Source organism: Cebus imitator, unplaced genomic scaffold (assembly GCF_001604975.1).
Source record: "Cebus imitator isolate Cc_AM_T3 unplaced genomic scaffold, Cebus_imitator-1.0 Scaffold121, whole genome shotgun sequence".
Lineage (NCBI taxonomy): Eukaryota > Metazoa > Chordata > Mammalia > Primates > Cebidae > Cebus > Cebus imitator.
In genome coordinates, this window is record NW_016107436.1 from 312,145 (window position 1) to 329,686 (window position 17,542).

At 37.6% G+C, this 17,542-nt stretch overlaps 2 protein-coding genes across 5 annotated transcripts in view; both read right to left on the bottom strand.

Annotated features, from left to right (window-relative positions):
* RNF43 (ring finger protein 43) overlaps positions 1 to 5,935 on the bottom strand; it is a 64,619-nt gene extending 58,684 nt beyond the window's left edge. Inside the window, exons 1-2 of one of the 4 annotated variants that reach the window (XM_017539750.2) lie at positions 5,322 to 5,935; positions 3,644 to 4,077 (exon numbers count right to left, since the gene is read on the bottom strand). In XM_017539750.2, coding sequence (XP_017395239.1) covers positions 3,644 to 3,895 — 252 coding nt within the window. In that variant the 5' untranslated portion in view covers positions 3,896 to 4,077; positions 5,322 to 5,935. Of the gene's footprint in view, positions 1 to 3,643 lie in introns of all 4 variants that reach the window. The other 3 variants (XM_017539749.2, XM_037742452.1, XM_037742453.1) reach the window with 3 other exon arrangements.
* A 5,941-nt stretch (positions 5,936 to 11,876) lies between these two features.
* Positions 11,877 to 17,542, bottom strand: part of HSF5 (heat shock transcription factor 5) — a 62,727-nt gene continuing 57,061 nt past the window's right edge. The window contains exon 6 of the mRNA XM_017539753.2: positions 11,877 to 14,127. Within this exon, the coding sequence (XP_017395242.1) occupies positions 14,057 to 14,127 (71 nt within the window). The 3' untranslated portion in view covers positions 11,877 to 14,056. The remainder of the gene's footprint in view (positions 14,128 to 17,542) is intronic.

Below are 17,542 nucleotides of genomic sequence, written 5' to 3' on the forward strand. Positions count from 1 at the left end.
GCACTCCAGCCTAGGTAACAAAAGCGAAACTCCGTCTCAAAAAAAAAAAAAAAAAAAAAAAAAAAAAAAAAAGAAAAAAAAAAAAAAAAAAAAAAAAAAAAAAAAAAAAAAAAAGAAGTGGTGGCAATAATATTGCTTGAAATGATAGAAACAAACACTGATAAGAGGTAACCAAACCAGAAAACTGGAAATTAGATAATGAATCAGCTCCAACACTTCTCCTTCTACAATGCCATAAACCAAGACAGAAAGAATATATTCCAGTGTGAATAGAAACCGTAAGAAGTAATCACTATCACTTAGTCCTTTTTATCAGTCACCGCCAGGTAATTAGGAGGTCTGAAAAGTTTCCTTGACCTAGATTTTTTGATGGCTAGTAAAATACCTATTCAGAATAGCAGTGGAAAGTAATCCTAAATATACAAATTCAGTGGAAAGCAAAATAAAAATAAAAGGGTAGAAGGAAATCAGAGAAGAGGAAGAGGCAAACATTTTGGCCAATGTAGGGGAAACCTAAGAATTAGACACTTTAATGACAATGACAAACCTGCAAAAAGATTTGGAATGATACAGTAATGTCAAGAAGCAACTCTTGGGCAAAACAGAAAGGAAAAATAATAAAATTTGTACAGGACTAGGATGAGATGTTCTGAAATGGAAAAGAGAGGACTTGAGAAGTAGAAGAGCAAAGGTAGCAACATTTCCTGTTCTATTTTTACTTTCTTCTAGGGCTTTTAGAAGAATGTTACAATTTATAACTTTGAACATACCTTATAAAATGGATCATTACTACTGGCAAGGAGAAACCTAAGCACAAAGAGTGAGGGATAAGAATCAGGACAAAAATCATCAAAGCTGAGCTTTCAATGACCTTGTATATACAGCCACCAGCTGAAGTTGAGAGAAAATTCTTTTAGAGGAAATTCTATGGTCTATTTTACTATTCAACAAATTGGGGGCACATTGTCAAGGGAGGTCTCCTTTTGTCTAAGAAAAATTAAAATCATAATACAAATGAAAAACCAGTTCATTTTGGTCCTTATGAGATTGTCTATACACTGAATTAATTGAGAAAAATGTAAAAAAATGTCTGATATTCAGAAATTATCTGAGAATTCCAGAAATAACAACATGTTTTTAAATCACTGTTCTCACAACTGTACATTTTTTGGTACCTAGCATCCTCAAGCTTACAAAGATTTGACTGCAATCTTTGGAGACAACTAATCTTAACAGGCAACTAGAATAATTCATAGGTAGAAGGATACACAGAATTATCCAGAATTCTTCAAAACCAAAGAGAAGGCTACTTTTAGGTTTGTGACACCAGGGTACAGGTAGCTCTCCACTGAGAAAGGTAAAGTGCAGCAAAGCACATCTCTAGAAGATATAAACAGACCTTCAGTTAAATGGAAGGCTTGGCTAACCACAGTTGAGTAAACCTGAGTTGCAGTGTAATCTGATAAGGAACAAACAGCATGGATTCCAGAAGTCTAAACCATGTGTCCCTAACACACTAGAGTTCTCTGAAAGAATTAATCAAAGAGTGGATAAAGAAAACCATGTATATAATTCAGAAGGTTGTTTTATAAAAATACAGTTTCTCATAAGAGGCTACTGAGAAACTTTAATAACTGTTGTAGATTAAAAATTAACAGACAATAAATCAAGACCAATATGGAAAGTACCCAGAGATTAATACTAAACTAGTAAAAAAACTTATTTTAAAGACTTAAAAGAAGCATATGTAGACAGAAAGGAGAAGACAAAAAATTGCCAATGACATAAAACTATCAACTGTAAAGCCTGAAAGTCTTTGCTAAGATATGATGAAATTCCCTCTTCAAAAAGTCAAGAAACAATACCAAACGTATAATGACAGGATCAAAGTTACTAGTTTAAAAAATAATAATAATAAAAAAAACCCAAGATTGGTAAGATTTGCCAGAGTGAGAAAAGGGACAGAATAAGAGAAGATACGATAAAGATTGATAAAATAACGAATGGCAAAGAGAATGCCAACTGGTGCCATTTGTTTACTTTTTCCTTTATGAAAACACAAAGTTTATGTCGAGCTTTACAATAATAAGATAAAAAATGAAAAGAATAAATTATTTTATATACCACATAATTAGCCCACTGAACATGCTATCACAGGATACAAGGCACAAAGCTTAGTATGGCTCTCAAAAACTTCAGTGATATCAAAAGATGACTAGTAAAATTTCTTATGGTCAAAACTAAAATGGAGCACATAATTCATGCTTCAGTGTATTAACTAGGCAAGGTCAGGAAGAAAGTTTTCTTTTAATTGCCGTAGTATTCAAGATGATTTATGATTTCAGCTTTTCAGTATTCCTAATTCCAATTTAGAGTCCAAATTATTATTCAAAAAAATCTTATGCCATTTTTCCAGATATACTCTTCTTTCCTATTTTTCTAAATAACAAAGCCTTCCATTTTCATCTAATTCTCCTTCCACTTCATTTATCCAAGCTTCAAAATATTGCCTAAGAAGTGACCATGAATAACCACTAAACCATATATTAAAGAATACGTTTGAAAATAAATTATATAATTTGTTAAATGTTCCTATCTTCTTTCTCTAAGTAGACAAAAATTAAAATTCATACAATAAATTGGTTCTGTTCATAGTCTGTTCATATAACAAAATTAAAATGAGTTTGGATGCTAAGATAGATCATATTTAAGAATATTTTAACCTGTGTCCAGTAGCTACAGCAAGAAGCATTCTTTTATATAATACATTTCAATGAATAAGCAACATCATTTTATGAAGTAAGACAGTGGAATGCCCATTAAAAAAGTACAGCCCTCTAGGTTCTGTCTTTACTATGGGGAATGAGCAATTGGTCTATGAAATGCTATGGCGCCAGTCACTTCATAAATTCAACACATAAAGAATAGGCCATGTATGAATGAGATACAGGCAAAATTCATAGCCGGAAAGCTTACGAAACTGTGTCTGAAAAACTTAGCAGATCAATAAAAAACATATTAAATTTAAATTCTTGAAAATGATAAAATTATGTGTGGATGAGGCCAAGCTGATCAGGAAGCAGGTTTACACCTTGTGTCCATTTTGTAATACAGTCCTCTCCATTTTGGGCTTAGCAATAGGGTGCCACATGTGGTGTAAGGCCAGCTGTAGCATTCAAGCTTGACTGAATTTTAAAAGTGACAGAGTAATCAAATATGCTCCAAGGGCATTCCAGAATTTCGGGGGTTACCGACCACTAAAATCAACCTTCTTAGTGCTTACTTCAATTTCAACAGATGTAAAGTACAATCCCCATATCAATTAAATGTAAGCTCATACATTTTATCTATCAAAAATTAGTGCCCAAAATATATCACTTGAAAAAAAGGTTGTATTATATGTATCTAAGTAGTTATGCAATACCAGTTTAAAATAAGCGATAATTTTCTAAAATATAGGATTTATATATTTCTTACGGAGTATAAGAATTTGCTTTAGAATTAATAAGGCAGTATCTACTCTTTCTATGGAATAGAAAACTAACCAGTAGAAGCCTGTATATGGTTATTTCATTTGGGAGACAAAAGAAGAAAGGCATATTTCAAACAGATGGAAAGTGAAATATAATAAAGTTATACTTGCCTGCATTAATTTTCCTTCTGCTGGAGCTATTTCAGCAACACCAGCAAACACACCTTCCAAAGTGAGGTTCAGTTTTCCTGTGGGGTCCATTTTCAAGGGGATCACTCTGATAATAGCTTTCTGTTCTGCTGATCTTTCAGACTCCACCGCTGCTGCCAGTACCAGTCCGGTGCGTCCAAAGCCTGCCTGCAGGGTAGCCATCAGCAGCCAGGGCCAGAGGGCAGCCAGCTGCAGCTGGTGGCCACCACTCATGCTACCAGCTGCAGCAATGCACTTCAACCATACATATTGCTTCCACTAGCTAATACCAAATGCAGGTTCTCAGATCCAGACAAATGGAGGAAAAGAACATTTATGCTTCAGTTTCAGAAAGCCAAGTCGTAGTTTTGGCCCTTCCTTTCTCTAAAGTTTATTCCCAAGAACGGGTGGCATTCCTGATTGGGCAGAGAAGAGGATATTTTCAGCCCACATCTGTTGCAGGTATGTCATTTTCTCCCATCTTCACTGTGACTAGTAAAGGTCTCACTACTTCTCTTTGGAATTTCCAACTTTGCTTGTGATTGAATGTCACATCCTGAATTTATATTATGTCAGATCACTTGGCATTGCTCTTCCATATGCATCAAGTTGCCAGGCACTAAACCCAACGTTGATGAACAAAACAAGGCAAAGTAAATAGCTAAGGCCATGCATCAAAGGTGAGAGTGAAGAACTCCAGCTCAGAAAAGGAAGAGATGGCCCTTTTTAAGCCATAATATGTGTCAATGATAAATGACTAAATACTACAAGGAGGCTTCTTTTTTAATGGAGAAGAAGAGGAAACAATAAAAATTTCAGGCCACACGTTGATGTCCAAAGATGCTACAACATGTATGTAGAAAAGTTTCCACATTAAACTGTATTTCAGTATGGCTAGGATTCTAGGCTCACTGCATTTACATACTTTTCATGGACTTAGACATACCATAATTTTTTGCGTTTTACCAAAATTTGCCTATAAATTAGGTGCTAATTTATGTATCTTCACACATTACAGGATAATCCTGACCGTAACAACCTTTTCCAACTTTCGTAGAGTATTTGAAAAGGTTAGCTTTCCAATTATTTTTCCCAGTTAAAATTCATATTTCTGTCTTCGTTTTCCTCTATCTCTTAAGGATTCTAGATTTTATTCTCCAGCTTGGAAATGCCGAGCACTTTGATTTCCCGTGAGATGCTTTTGGAAACTAATATCCAGATTTTATAATCTGAAATTTTCTAGGTTCATGAGAAAACAAAGCACTATTCCTAACATGTTTTCAAATTCCTTGAGGGGGTGGGGAATAAAAGGTAAGGGGAGCAGGGAGGTGATTAACCATAGGCTCTAGGTAGAATACCCTGAAAAAAATACAAATAAGCTTGAGTAGAGTAGATCTGTGCTATTTCTAGTCACTAAGAAAATTTGGGTCTTTGTACAAACATGGAATAAGATTTTTTAAATGTGCCCCCTTAAGTAAATATAAACACATTTCATCCACAAAGCCCTCTGTGTTCCAAGGTCAAGTTTTAAAATCTTACAAAGTCTTCAGAATAAGTGCTGAAAAGCCAAGCAATTGAGCATGAACCTGTTATATAGATTCTTTTCTTTTGCTGAGGCAGAGGAAGGGGGGAAAAAGAATTTCAAAAGAAATCTGCAAACCTGTTGTGCTGTCGGGCCCACTGGAATCCATGGGGGTGAAACAAATTCAATTACGCTTTTACAGATCCTGCTCAAAAAAGGTTTCAACTGCTTAACCAAGTGCAGCTCATTCTTCCACCTTCTTACTCTGCAACCAAACCAAGTGCCCCATACTACAGGTAGGTGCCGAGAAATTCCGCAGCCTGAAAAAATAATCCATGCAGGTCAAAGGCAGAAATTTATTCCAGGATGAGAGCTGCTGTCCCAAGAACTAGATTAAACACTTATAGAAAATTCAAAATCATTTCTGAAAACTCCTTTCTAATAAAAGTTCTTTTTTTTCTCCAAACAGCATATAAAATGATCAAGTCTTGAAAGAGAAAAGAAGCAAAGTAGCAAATACATCAACGACAATTCACAATCAGAAACACAGAAAATCCCAGAGAGAGAAGGCAGTATTTCTGAATCATGGATGGACTTGGAAAGTTCAGAAGGATTCGAGTGCTTCCTTTCAGAAAGACAATTCTGGATCAACTCCCTACAGCAGGAAGCCTGCGGTTTGTAATTGGTGTTCTAGCTCTGACTCCCTCCCCTGGGACTGCAATCACGCTCTCTACCTGCTGACAAAGTGAGGGTGGAGCTGCTAGAGGCAACCACCCCCTACCCCACCCCCCTCCTCCTGGTGTGCACACACAACACTTACTTAACTAGACACGTTCTTTCACTCTCTCTCCTCCCTCAGCTCCTCTACTCCCTCTATTGAGCCACAGCTAAACTGCATCCAATACAATCCCCAATACCTTACTCTGGGTAAGCAAGCTACCACATGTAAATCAGGGCCACTCAAACACATCTAAGCAGACTCTGCACCCAACAGAGCATAGATGATCGTATGAGGAAATAAACAGAAAAAAATAAAGGTAATCCAGAACATAAAAGAATGGACACAAGGTTTTGCAAATATAAGTTCAAAAGGATTTCTTCTCATTTTAAGTTTGAGTGTCTATAAATGGCACAAAGCCAGAATAAAGTGATCCTGTGCTTTGGCACTTACTGATTTATTGCTGCTTATGTCTGCTATGCTGAGAAGGGCTCTGTCCATTTTATGCTTAGCTTTTCTTCAGTTCTAATTTAAATTCGGTAGCTCTGTCTAAACTGGGCCTACATGGAACTTTCAAATCAGGTTGATGTGAGAGGTATGGAATCAAACTGTTATTTTCTTTTCAATCTTTGGGAGGTGAAATAATACTATGAATCAGATCTATGCCTCCAATGTAAGACTCCAAGTAAGTCCAGGTCATAAATACAAGCAAAAGGTAAAATATGATTAATGAGAAGAGTGTAGGCAAAAGAAAATGAATTTCTGGATAATTACCACATCCATGAACTATAATCCTTATTACTACCTTGCCATTAGAAACAATACAAATGTTTCTAATGTATTTATAACATTTGAAGTTTCAAATTACCAGATTATCTTTAACTGTGGTGAGACATTTTATTTTTGAACCGCTGCCATAAACTTTCAAAATTCTACAAATGAACAACAATGTAGATACAGGCAAATCTAGTGAACTGTACACTTAAAAATGGTTATGATGGTAGATTTTGTGTTTCTTACCTCAGGTACAAATGAATCTCTGATCATCTGTAAAATGCTGATGATAATAATTACATAGGTCTGCTGCAAAGGTTAAATGACATAACGCCTCTGAAGGCAAAGAGGATGAGTAGCCTATTGACCTTTAACATTGTTTCCCCTGTAGATAAAGTTTATGAGAGTAGTTTCAGAATTTCAGATCTAATAACTAACCCAGGTCAAAGACAAATTCTAAAATAAATTTTGGCCAGGCACAGTGGCTCACGCCTGTAATCCCAGCACTTTGGGAGGCTGAGACAGGTAGATCACAACATCAGGAGATCGAGATCATCCTGGCCAATGTGGTGAAACCCTGTCTCTACCAAAAATACAAAAATTAGCTGGGTGTCATGTTGCATGCCTGTAATTCCAGCTACTCAGGAGGCTAAGGTAGGAGAATCGCTTGAACCAGGGAGTCAGAGGTTGCAGTGAGCCGAGATCACACCACTGCACTCCAGCCTAGAGACAGAGCAAGAATCCTTCTCAAAAATAAATAAATACAAAAAGAGGGAATCCTCCCCAACTCATTTTATGAGACCAACATCATCCTAATACCAAAACTAGGCAGAGACACAACAAAAAAAGACAACTTCAAGCCAATATCCATGATGAACATCGACGTAAAAATCTTCAGTAAAATACTGGCAAACAGAATGCAACAGCACATCAAAAAGCTTATTCATCATTATCAAGCAGGCTTCATCCTGGGGATGCAAGGCTGGTTCAACATATGCAAGTCTATGAACATAATCCATCACATAAACAGAACTACATGATTATCTCAATAGATGCAGAGAAGGCCTTTGACAAAATTCAACAGTCCTTTATGCTAAAAACCCTCAATAAACTAGGTATTGATGGAACGTATCACAAAATATTAAAAGCTATTTATGACAAACCCACAGCCAATATCATACTGAACGGGCAAAAACTGGAAGCATTCCCTTTGAAATCTGGCACTAGACCAAGGATGCCCTCTCTCACCACTCCTATTCAATATAGTACTGGAAGTTCTAACCAGAGCAATCAGGCAAGAAAAAGAAATAAAGCATATTCAATTAGGAAAAGAGGAAGCCAAGTTGTCTCTATTTGCAGACAACACGATTGTATATTTAGAAGATCCCATCATCTCAGCCCAATATCTCCTGAAACTGCTAAGTAACTTCAGCAAAGTCTCAGCATACAAAATCAGTGTGCAGAAATCACAAGCATTTCTATGCACCAATAACAGACAAACAGAGAGCCAAATCAAAAGTGAACTCCCATTCACAATTGCTACAAAGAGAATAAAATACCTAGGAATACAACTAACAAAGGATGTAAAGGACCTCTTCAAGGAGAGCTACAAACCACTACTCAGTGAAATAAAAGAGGACACAAACAGATGGAAAAACATTCCATGGTCATGGTTGGGAAGAATCAGCATCATGAAAATGGCCATACTGTCCAAAGTAATTTATAGATTCAATGCTATCCCCATCAAGCTACCAATGACCTTCCTCACAGAACTGGAGAAAATCACTTCAAACTTCATATGAAACTGAAAGAGAGCCCGTATAGCCCAAACAATCCTAAGCAAAAAGAACAAAGCTGGAGGCATCATGCTGCCTGACTTCAAACTATACTACAAGGCCACAGTAATCAAAACAGCATGGTACTGGTACCAAAACAGAGACATAGAAAAATGGAACAGAACAGAGGCCTCAGAAGCAACATCACAAATCTACAATCATCTGATCTTTGACAAACCTGAGAAAAACAAGCAATGGGGAAAGGATTCCCTGTTTAACAAATGGTGTTGGGAAAGCTGGCTAGCCATGTGCAGAAAGCAGAAACTGGACCCCTTCCTGACACCTCACACTAAAATTAACTGCAGATGGATTAAAGATCTAAACATAAGACCTAATACCATAAAAACCCTAAAAGAAAACCTAGGCAAAACCATTCAGGACATAGGCATAGACAAGGACTTCATGGCTAAAACACCAAAAGCAATGGCAACAAAAGCCAAAATAGACAAATGGGATCTAATTAAACTCCAGAGCTTCTGCACAGCAAAAGAAACAAATCATTAGAGTGAACCAGCAACCAAAAGAACAGGAAAAAATTTTTGCAATCCATCCATCTGACAAAGGGCTAATATCCAGAATCTACAAGGAACTAAAACAGATTTACAAGAAAAAAACAAACCCATTCAAAAGTGGGCAAAGGGTATGAACAGACATTTTTCAAAAGAAGACATATATGAGGCCAACAAACATAAGAAAAAATGCTCGTCATCACTGGTCATTAGAGAAATGCAAATAAAAACCACATTGAGATACCACCTCATGCCAGTTAGAATGGGACATGGATGAATCTGGAAACCACTATTCTCAGCAAACTCACACAAGAACAGAAAACCAAACACCACATGTTATCACTCATAGGTGGATGTTGAACAATTAGAACACGTGGACACAGGGAGGGGAGCATCACATACTGCGGTCAGTTGTGGGGGGCTAGGGGAGGGACAGTGGGGGGTGGGGAGGGTGGTGAGGGATAACGAAGGGAGAAATACTAGATATAGGTGATGGGGGGAATGAAAGCAGCAAACCCCTTGCCATGTATGTACCTATGCAACAATCCTACATGATTTGCACATGTACCCCAGAACCTAAAGTACAATTAAATAAATAAATAGATAATTTTTTTTGTTTTTGTTGTTTGAGACAGGCCATGATCTTTTGCCCATGCTGGAGCACAGTTGTACCATCATGGCTCACTGCAGCCTTGACCTTCATGGCTCAAGTGATCCTCCCGCCTCAGCCTCTGGAGTAGCTGGGACCACAGGTGTATGCCACCACACCCCGCAAATTTAAAAAATTTTTTGGTAAGGATAGGTTCTCCCTATGTTTCCCAGGCTCAACTTGAATTCCTGGGCCCTAGCAATCCTCTAATCTTGGCCTTGTAAAGTGCTGGGATTATAGGTATGACCCACTGTGCCAGGCCTAAAATAAATTATTAATTTAGCACTTTTTCTGTTTTGTTTGGACTTTAAGAATATAATGCAGGTACAGTTGGCCAGGCACGGTGGCTCACGCCTATAATCCCAGTGCTTTGGGAGGCTAGGGCAGGTGAATCACCTGAAGTCAGGAGTTCGAGACCAGCCTGGCCAACATGATGAAACCCTGTCCCTACTAAAAATACAAAAAATTAGCCAGGCATTGATGGCATGCACCTGTAATCCCAACTACTTAACAGGCTGAGGCAGGAGACTCTCTTGAACCTGGGAGGTGGAGCTTGCAATGAGCTGAGATGGTGCCACTGCACTCCAGTCTGGGTGACAGAGCAAGACTCCAACTCAAAAAAAAAAAAAAAAAAAAAAGGAATAGAATGTGGGTACAGTAATCCCTTGGTATCCAAGGGACACTGATTCCAGCAAACCCTGAGAATACCAAAATCCAAGGATGCTCACAGCATTTATTAAAATGGCTTAGTATTTGCATATTATCTCTGCACATTCTCCTGTATACTTTAAATCATCTCTAGATTACCTGTAATACCTAAAACAATGCCTATACAGCCCTTAATTCTCATGGATTTAAAGCATATGGCCTGTGGCATATTCAAGTTTTGCTTTTTGGATTTTTTTTTCAAATTTTTTCAATCTGAAGTTATCTGAATCCATGGATGTGGAACCCACTAATATGGAAGGCCAACTGTATAGACCCTTTGTAGCTCCTTTCCTAAAAGATAGGAAGGACATTCTAATTCTGCTAGAGATAATTTTTTGAAATCTGTTATGGCTTATGTTTTTATTCTATGTATGCCATGTAATCATACAGTATAAATAATGCAACGTACACATGGTTATTTATGATATATGCAAAAATACCTTTAAAGTTCAACTAAACAAAAAAATAACCTGCAAATGGGCTTGACCTCATCTATTCCTGCTTAAAATGTGCAAAGGAATGAAGAGACCAAAGCCTAGTAACGAATACACACACTTAGTTGACAGAAAGAAGAAAGTTACAAATGTGGTTGCCCTCTCTTGAGGAAACTCTGAGATATGGAAATGATGATAACATACATCATGAACCTGGAGATGTGGAGAAATGCAGAATCAAACCAGACAGCTCTATGTAGTTTAGTTTACTGTTTTAGGTCACTATAATTAGAAGTGCAATTATTCTCCAGCTTCAAAGTTCTGGAGTTACTCTCTAGGGTTGATATACTACAACATTTTCCTAGAGATGTCATAAAGATGCCATCACTATTGTAATGAAATCCCTGTCTCAAAAACATCTACTAGCTAATCTTTATTTTTATTTATTTATTTATTTTTGAGACAGAGTCTTGCTCTATTGCCAGGTGCCAGGCTGGAGTGCAGTGGCGCGATCTTGGCCCACTGCAACCTCCACCCCCCAGGTTCAAGCAATTCTCTTGCCTCAGCCTCCAAGTAGCTGGGACTACAGGCACATGCCACCAGGTCCAGCTAATTTTTTTTGTATTTTTAGTTGAGACAGAGTTTCACCATGTTGGCCAGGATGGTCTCGATCTCTTGGCCTCATGATTTGCCTGCCTCAGCCTCCCAAAGTGCTGGGATTACAGGGGTGAGCCACCGTGCCCGGCCTCTACTAGCTAATCTTATAAATGAGACAGATCATCCTTTAGGATCTACTTTCGCCTCCAGATGGATTAAATTTATTAAAGATCATTCATCTTTTTCCAAAAAAGTAGGTTTCTGTAAAACATGTCCAAGAATTGCCCTTATCCTTAGTGGCATTTAAAAAATTAATTATTATTCAAGTACAAATGAAAAAAAACTTTTAAAATTCAGATTATTTGAAAAACAAAGTACAATCTCATTTGAATACAAATTACTAACAGTCATAATGATTGAGTTTTCTATTAATCACCAATCAAACAGTAAAAACAAGCAAGACAACAAGTCTAGTTGGAACACTCACTTTATTGTTGACTGATGGAAATTTATCAGTGCTTAAGGTGCTGAAATACTGAGGTACTAGTCAGGAACCCTGTTAGTTGACTAGTTGCATCAGACCCTACTGGATAATTCACAGGAAGATTTTATTATACCTTTTGTCATTTTGCCTAAGTCATTAAGGACAGCTTTAGTCAATAGATACAAGGTGTGTAAGGATAGCAGGAGATCCAGCTCCTTGGTCTGCTGTATTCATAAATAAAAAAGTTTGGAAAGCTGATTAAGGTATTTCATTAATTAAGCCTTAAAACAACTGAAACCAAATCTATGCCAAGGTTCCTGCTTGACATGTGTTCCTCAAAATATATTATCTCAACATATAAAAAGCTAAGAAAGCCATATTTAGGGGCAAATATCATCTACACAGTATATTAGCTCTTCAACATGACAGAGAAAAAGCAAAGTTCCTTCATTTGGAAATTGGGTCTCCTCTTCACATACTCTGACAAAATACTGTATAGTCTGGCCAAAAGATGTAAGTGCCTTGATAATTTTCTCTTTTAAACCTTGCTAATAGAGATAAATAAATGCCCATCACGTAGACATTAACTAATCTAAACAGATGGACCACACAGGTCACTTTTCAGAACCTACTTTAATATGTAAACAGAGTCACTGCAGATCAATACAGAGCTCACCCTTTTCCAGAAAAGTAGATCTATGTAATACTTCTAGGATTTGACATCATTGGGAAGACACAATGCAGTATAAGAAATGAACTGTTACATCCACAATGGCTAGCATAGTACTATGTCATATCACCAAGTGCCTTTTTAATTAGTTTCATATTCCTAGGCTTTCCTTTTGTTTCTGCAGTGCTTAATAGGAGAACTGAAGCAGAATCCAACAAGAAAGTTCTAGTCAACTGAAAGACTTTAAATCAGAAAGTTTCTTGCTGTCATTGGATAAGCAAGTAAGGGATCAACCACAGAAACTAGACATCCAAGTTATCCTCTCCTAAAACAGTCCCACAATCCTACTATGCAAATCTAGAATCCTATAACAAGGATAAGAAAAAAATTTATAGTCTATCCCATTATCCAAAATTCTCTCAGAAGCTTAAACCAGATATAAACCATTTTTTAAAAACCAGAGATATAGCTTCTGCTAAATGACTACTAATCAGTTTTTCCCCAAATTTGCACACAGTACCTTATATAGACAAGTATTTATACTTATTGAATGTAAAAATCTAAAATAAGAAAATAGCATATTAAATCTCTTAATGTTTTTGTTCACACATTGTACATTTCCCCTTCAAAATAAAAATACTACACATGCGTCCTTTATCCTATCCTGCAATAATAAAAATATAAAACTTTAAAACCTTTAAATCTACCAGCATTTATAAATACAATTATATTAAACAAGTTAAATACTTTCTTTAAATCCATTTAAATAAGTGATATATTAATAAAACCTTTTTACCATTTATGATAATGTACCATTAAAATGAAAGAAAGATATGAAAATAGAAGAATGCTTCCATTAATATAAAAGAATCAGGGGCTGTTAAGTGTGATGGATGGTCCAAGTCCGGATGTCTTGCTCTTAAAACAGAATGCTGGGTTAGGAAGTAAGAGAATTTCCTGGTTAATCACTTAGAAAATTAGCTCTTCTCCAGAGTTTCTTCCCTGGAATTCCTGACCCATTTAGACCTGTGATCTTGGTGACCTCACATGCCTTTGTTTCTCACACAATCTCCTCTAAAAGGATCACACTGTGACTTGAATCAGAGAGACTGAATTCCCCACTAAAGTTGTACTGACTACAGTTTGAGTGGCAAGACGACAAATAGCACACACACAGATTATTTTCCAGTACCATAGATGGAGCAGTTTTGAGATGCTCCTTGACTATAACAGAAGGCCAGAACTTTTTGTTTAAAAGGGATATGGGCAGCAAAAAAACATGGCTGCTAGATGTTTGGTCGTTTGTCAAGGCAGATAATCTGAACTGAACTGCTGCACATAGCAAATTCTCAATTAACAAAATTCTCAATTAACAAAACAAAAAAATAATTTTTTTCCTTAACAGAACTGAAAAAATCCCAACAGTTTGTCATGTGCAAGGCTAGTCTGCCTCCAGCTACAGCTAGTGCACAATGTCACATTTGTCATCCATTCCTCACTCTTTTAATTCTTCCTCCTTTGGAAAGTGCTCCTGCTTGCAGGCCACGTCCACCAGCAGATGAAGATCTAGAAAGAAAGGATTGTTTACTCCCTCTTAGCCTCTCTGTAGACTTATAAACAAGTTTTCAGACAAGCAGAACAAGTTGTCTATGTCTCACCTGCAGAATTGGCTCTAAAATTATATAGTCCCATCAGATTCTCAATTTTGGGGTATTCCTATAACTCTAAAGCACACTGATGCAGCCCAGTTGTTAACCCAAAGAACCAACAAATTTTAGTGTCTCTCCTTTTACTAGTATGGCCAAGCCTCTTTTCATCTCGATTGCCCTCTCCGCCCCCCGCCTTTTTTTTTGACACAGAGCTCTGCTCTTGTCACCCAGGCTGGAGTACAGTACAGTGGTACAATCTTGGCTCACTGCAATCTCTGCCTCCTGGGTTCAAGTGATTCTCCTGCCTTAGTCTCCCAAGTAGCTAGGATTACAGGCATGCACCACCACACATGGCTAATTTTTATATTTTTAGTGGAGACGGGGTTTCACCATGTTGGCCAGGCCAGTCTTGAACTCCTGACCTCAGGTGATCTGCCTGCCTTGGCCTCCCAAAGTGCTAGGATTACAGGCATGAGCCACCACCCCCAGCCTTCAATTGCCTTTTATTATAAGTGAAAAATTAAGGAAAAGTATCAAAGGGATCAAACTAAATATACACATACAAATAAAAATTCATTTCCTTTATGCTGTAAGAGTAGATGGGTGGGTTGCGGGAACATGAAAAGGCAATGCCTTTGGAAAAAACAATGTTAAAATAAGTAATCACCGTTTTTCCAAAGTTGATTGCCTCTACAAAATTTCCACTTATTGACTAACACAGTTGAATTCTTGTGAAAATACCCAACTGAACTGTCCGTAAAAAAGAAAGCATATCCTCACACAATGTTCATTAAGAATGAAATAAGTAAAAATTCAAATTAAGTACTAGGTTCTAAAATACAAAAACGCTAAGACCATGTGCAGAAGTAGAGCTAAAAGGTCTATCAAAGGAACGCAGGCCCCAATAATAGGATCTTAACATGGCTTCTAGCTTCAACCTAATGAGGTTATCATTTCTAGAGCAACATGACCAGGGAGTATCTTTAGGTTGGTTTGGAAGCTTACAACTTTGCCTTAGAATTTGTGAGTTAAAGTATACAGCACAAAGCCTTTATTTCATTCTCATACAAAGACTTCTGTCACTATCTTTGTGGAACACAGCCTCTACAGGATTGATCCACAGCCTGAGCAGGATAGCTGATTCAAATAAAATGGAATTCTACTACTACTTTTTAGAAAATCTAGAAAGCATTTCAAACAGTATCTAATTTTTGCCATATTTTGTAAAAGATAGACTAGTCACCAGGCGCAGGTGCTTACTCATCTGGCGAACTACAACCTAGATATAAATAACACATAATTTACCCACATAAGCATTTTGGGAAAGGAGAGTCTTATCAGTTTATCACTTAAAATCAGTTTCTCATATATCCATGATCATAGTAGTATGATCAGCAGTATTATTCACAATAGGCAAAAGGCAGAAGAAATCCTAGTGTCCATCAACAGATGAATGGATAAACAAAATGTGGTATACACATATAATGGAATGTTATTTAGCCTTAAATAGGAAGAAAACTGGAAGTGGTAGCACATGCCTGTGGCCCCAGCTACTCAAAAGGCTGAGGCAGGAGGACGGCTTGAGCCCAGTAGTTGGAGGCTGCAGTGAGCTATGATGGCACGACTGCACTCTAGCGTGACTGACAAAGTAAAACCCTGTCTCAAAAAAAAAAAAAAAAGAGGAAATTCTGGCACATGCTACAACAATAGGTATTAGGATAAATAATGAAAGAAACTAATCACAAAAAGGCAAATACTGTATGATTCCATTTATATGAGGTAGCTGGAATAGTCAAATTCAAAGACAAAAAACAGAATGGTGGTTGCCAGGGGCTACTGTTTAACAGGTACGGAGTTTCAGCTTGGGAAGATGAAAGGAGTTTTGTAGATGAATGGTAGTGATGGTTGCACAAATGTGAATGTATTTCATGCCACTGAACTGGATACTTAAAAATGGTTATAATGAGGCCAGTGGCTCATGGCTGTTAATCCCAGCACTCTGGGAGGCCGAGGCGGGCATATCACCCAAGGTCAGGAGTTTGAGACCAGCCTGGCCAACATGGTGAAACCCCATCTCTACTAAAAATACAAAACTTAGCTAGGCATGGTGGCAGGTGCCTGTAATCCCAGCTACTCAGGAGGCTGAGGCAAAAGAATTGCTTGAACCTGGGAGGCAGAGGTTACAGTGAGCTGAGATCATGCCATTGTACTCCAGCCTGGGCAACAAGAGCAAAACTCTGTCTCAAAATAAATAAACAAATAAAGGTTACAATGAGCCTGGTATGGTGATGCACACATGTAGTCCTAGCTACTTGGGAGGCTGAAGCAGGAGAATTACTTGAGCCCAGGAATTTGAGACTGCAGTGTGCTATGATTGCATCTGAGAATAGCCACTGCACTCTAGCCTAGGCCATCTCAAAGAAAAAAAAAACAGGTTAAAATGGTAACTTTTATGTTATGCATATTTTACCACAAAATGGCTTCTCTGCAATTTAATAATGATAACAGTAATACATTTACATATGTATCTTTTTCAAGTAGCTAAATGCATTGTGTTAAGGTCATCTAATTAATCCTGGGGGGTAAGTACAGCTAGTGCTCGACTTGACCATGGTCGGGACCTCGGACCGGTCGTAACATGATTTGGTCGTTAAGTTGAGTAGGCTATATGTACAGTTGAAATGGTGCACACGGAGATGGTAGTGCTGCCGGAAGCTGGTCCGCACTGTCGTACGCCCAGCTGGGCAACATTTGCGTTGCCAGACTCAGGGCAGTCGTGGCTAGCGATTGTGGTCGTAAAGTCTAATGGTCGGAAGTTGCATAGGTGGTAAGTCGATCAATATCTGTAGATAACTAGGAGGAAGAGGCTTTAAGCCATTTGGCCAATAAATAAAGCCAATGGTTTCCAAACCTTGCTGCATATTGGAATCATCTGGGACTCTTTAAAAACTACTGATGCCTGGGCACCCCCCCAGACATTTTAATTTAATTGGTGTGGAATGCAACCTAGGCATCAGGATTTTTAAAGGCTGACTAAAAAGAATAACACCTAACTATGATCATTTTCTAAACTTATAGAGACATACTAGCTCCATAAAGGACAGGCCATATGGTGGTAGAAAAATACTAAAATAAGATTTTGGAATATGAATAGACCCAGTTGTAACCCTACTTTAAAAGCAGAGTAGGATTTCTTGATAAGGACAAAGGAAAAGGCTGTTAAAACAACTACAGATCTCAATGGGGAGGCAAACTGAAGAAGAGTGGCAGTAAATCCACTGAATTTTAATGATTGGGCTTTTTTTTTTTTTTTTTTTTTTTTTTTTTTTGAG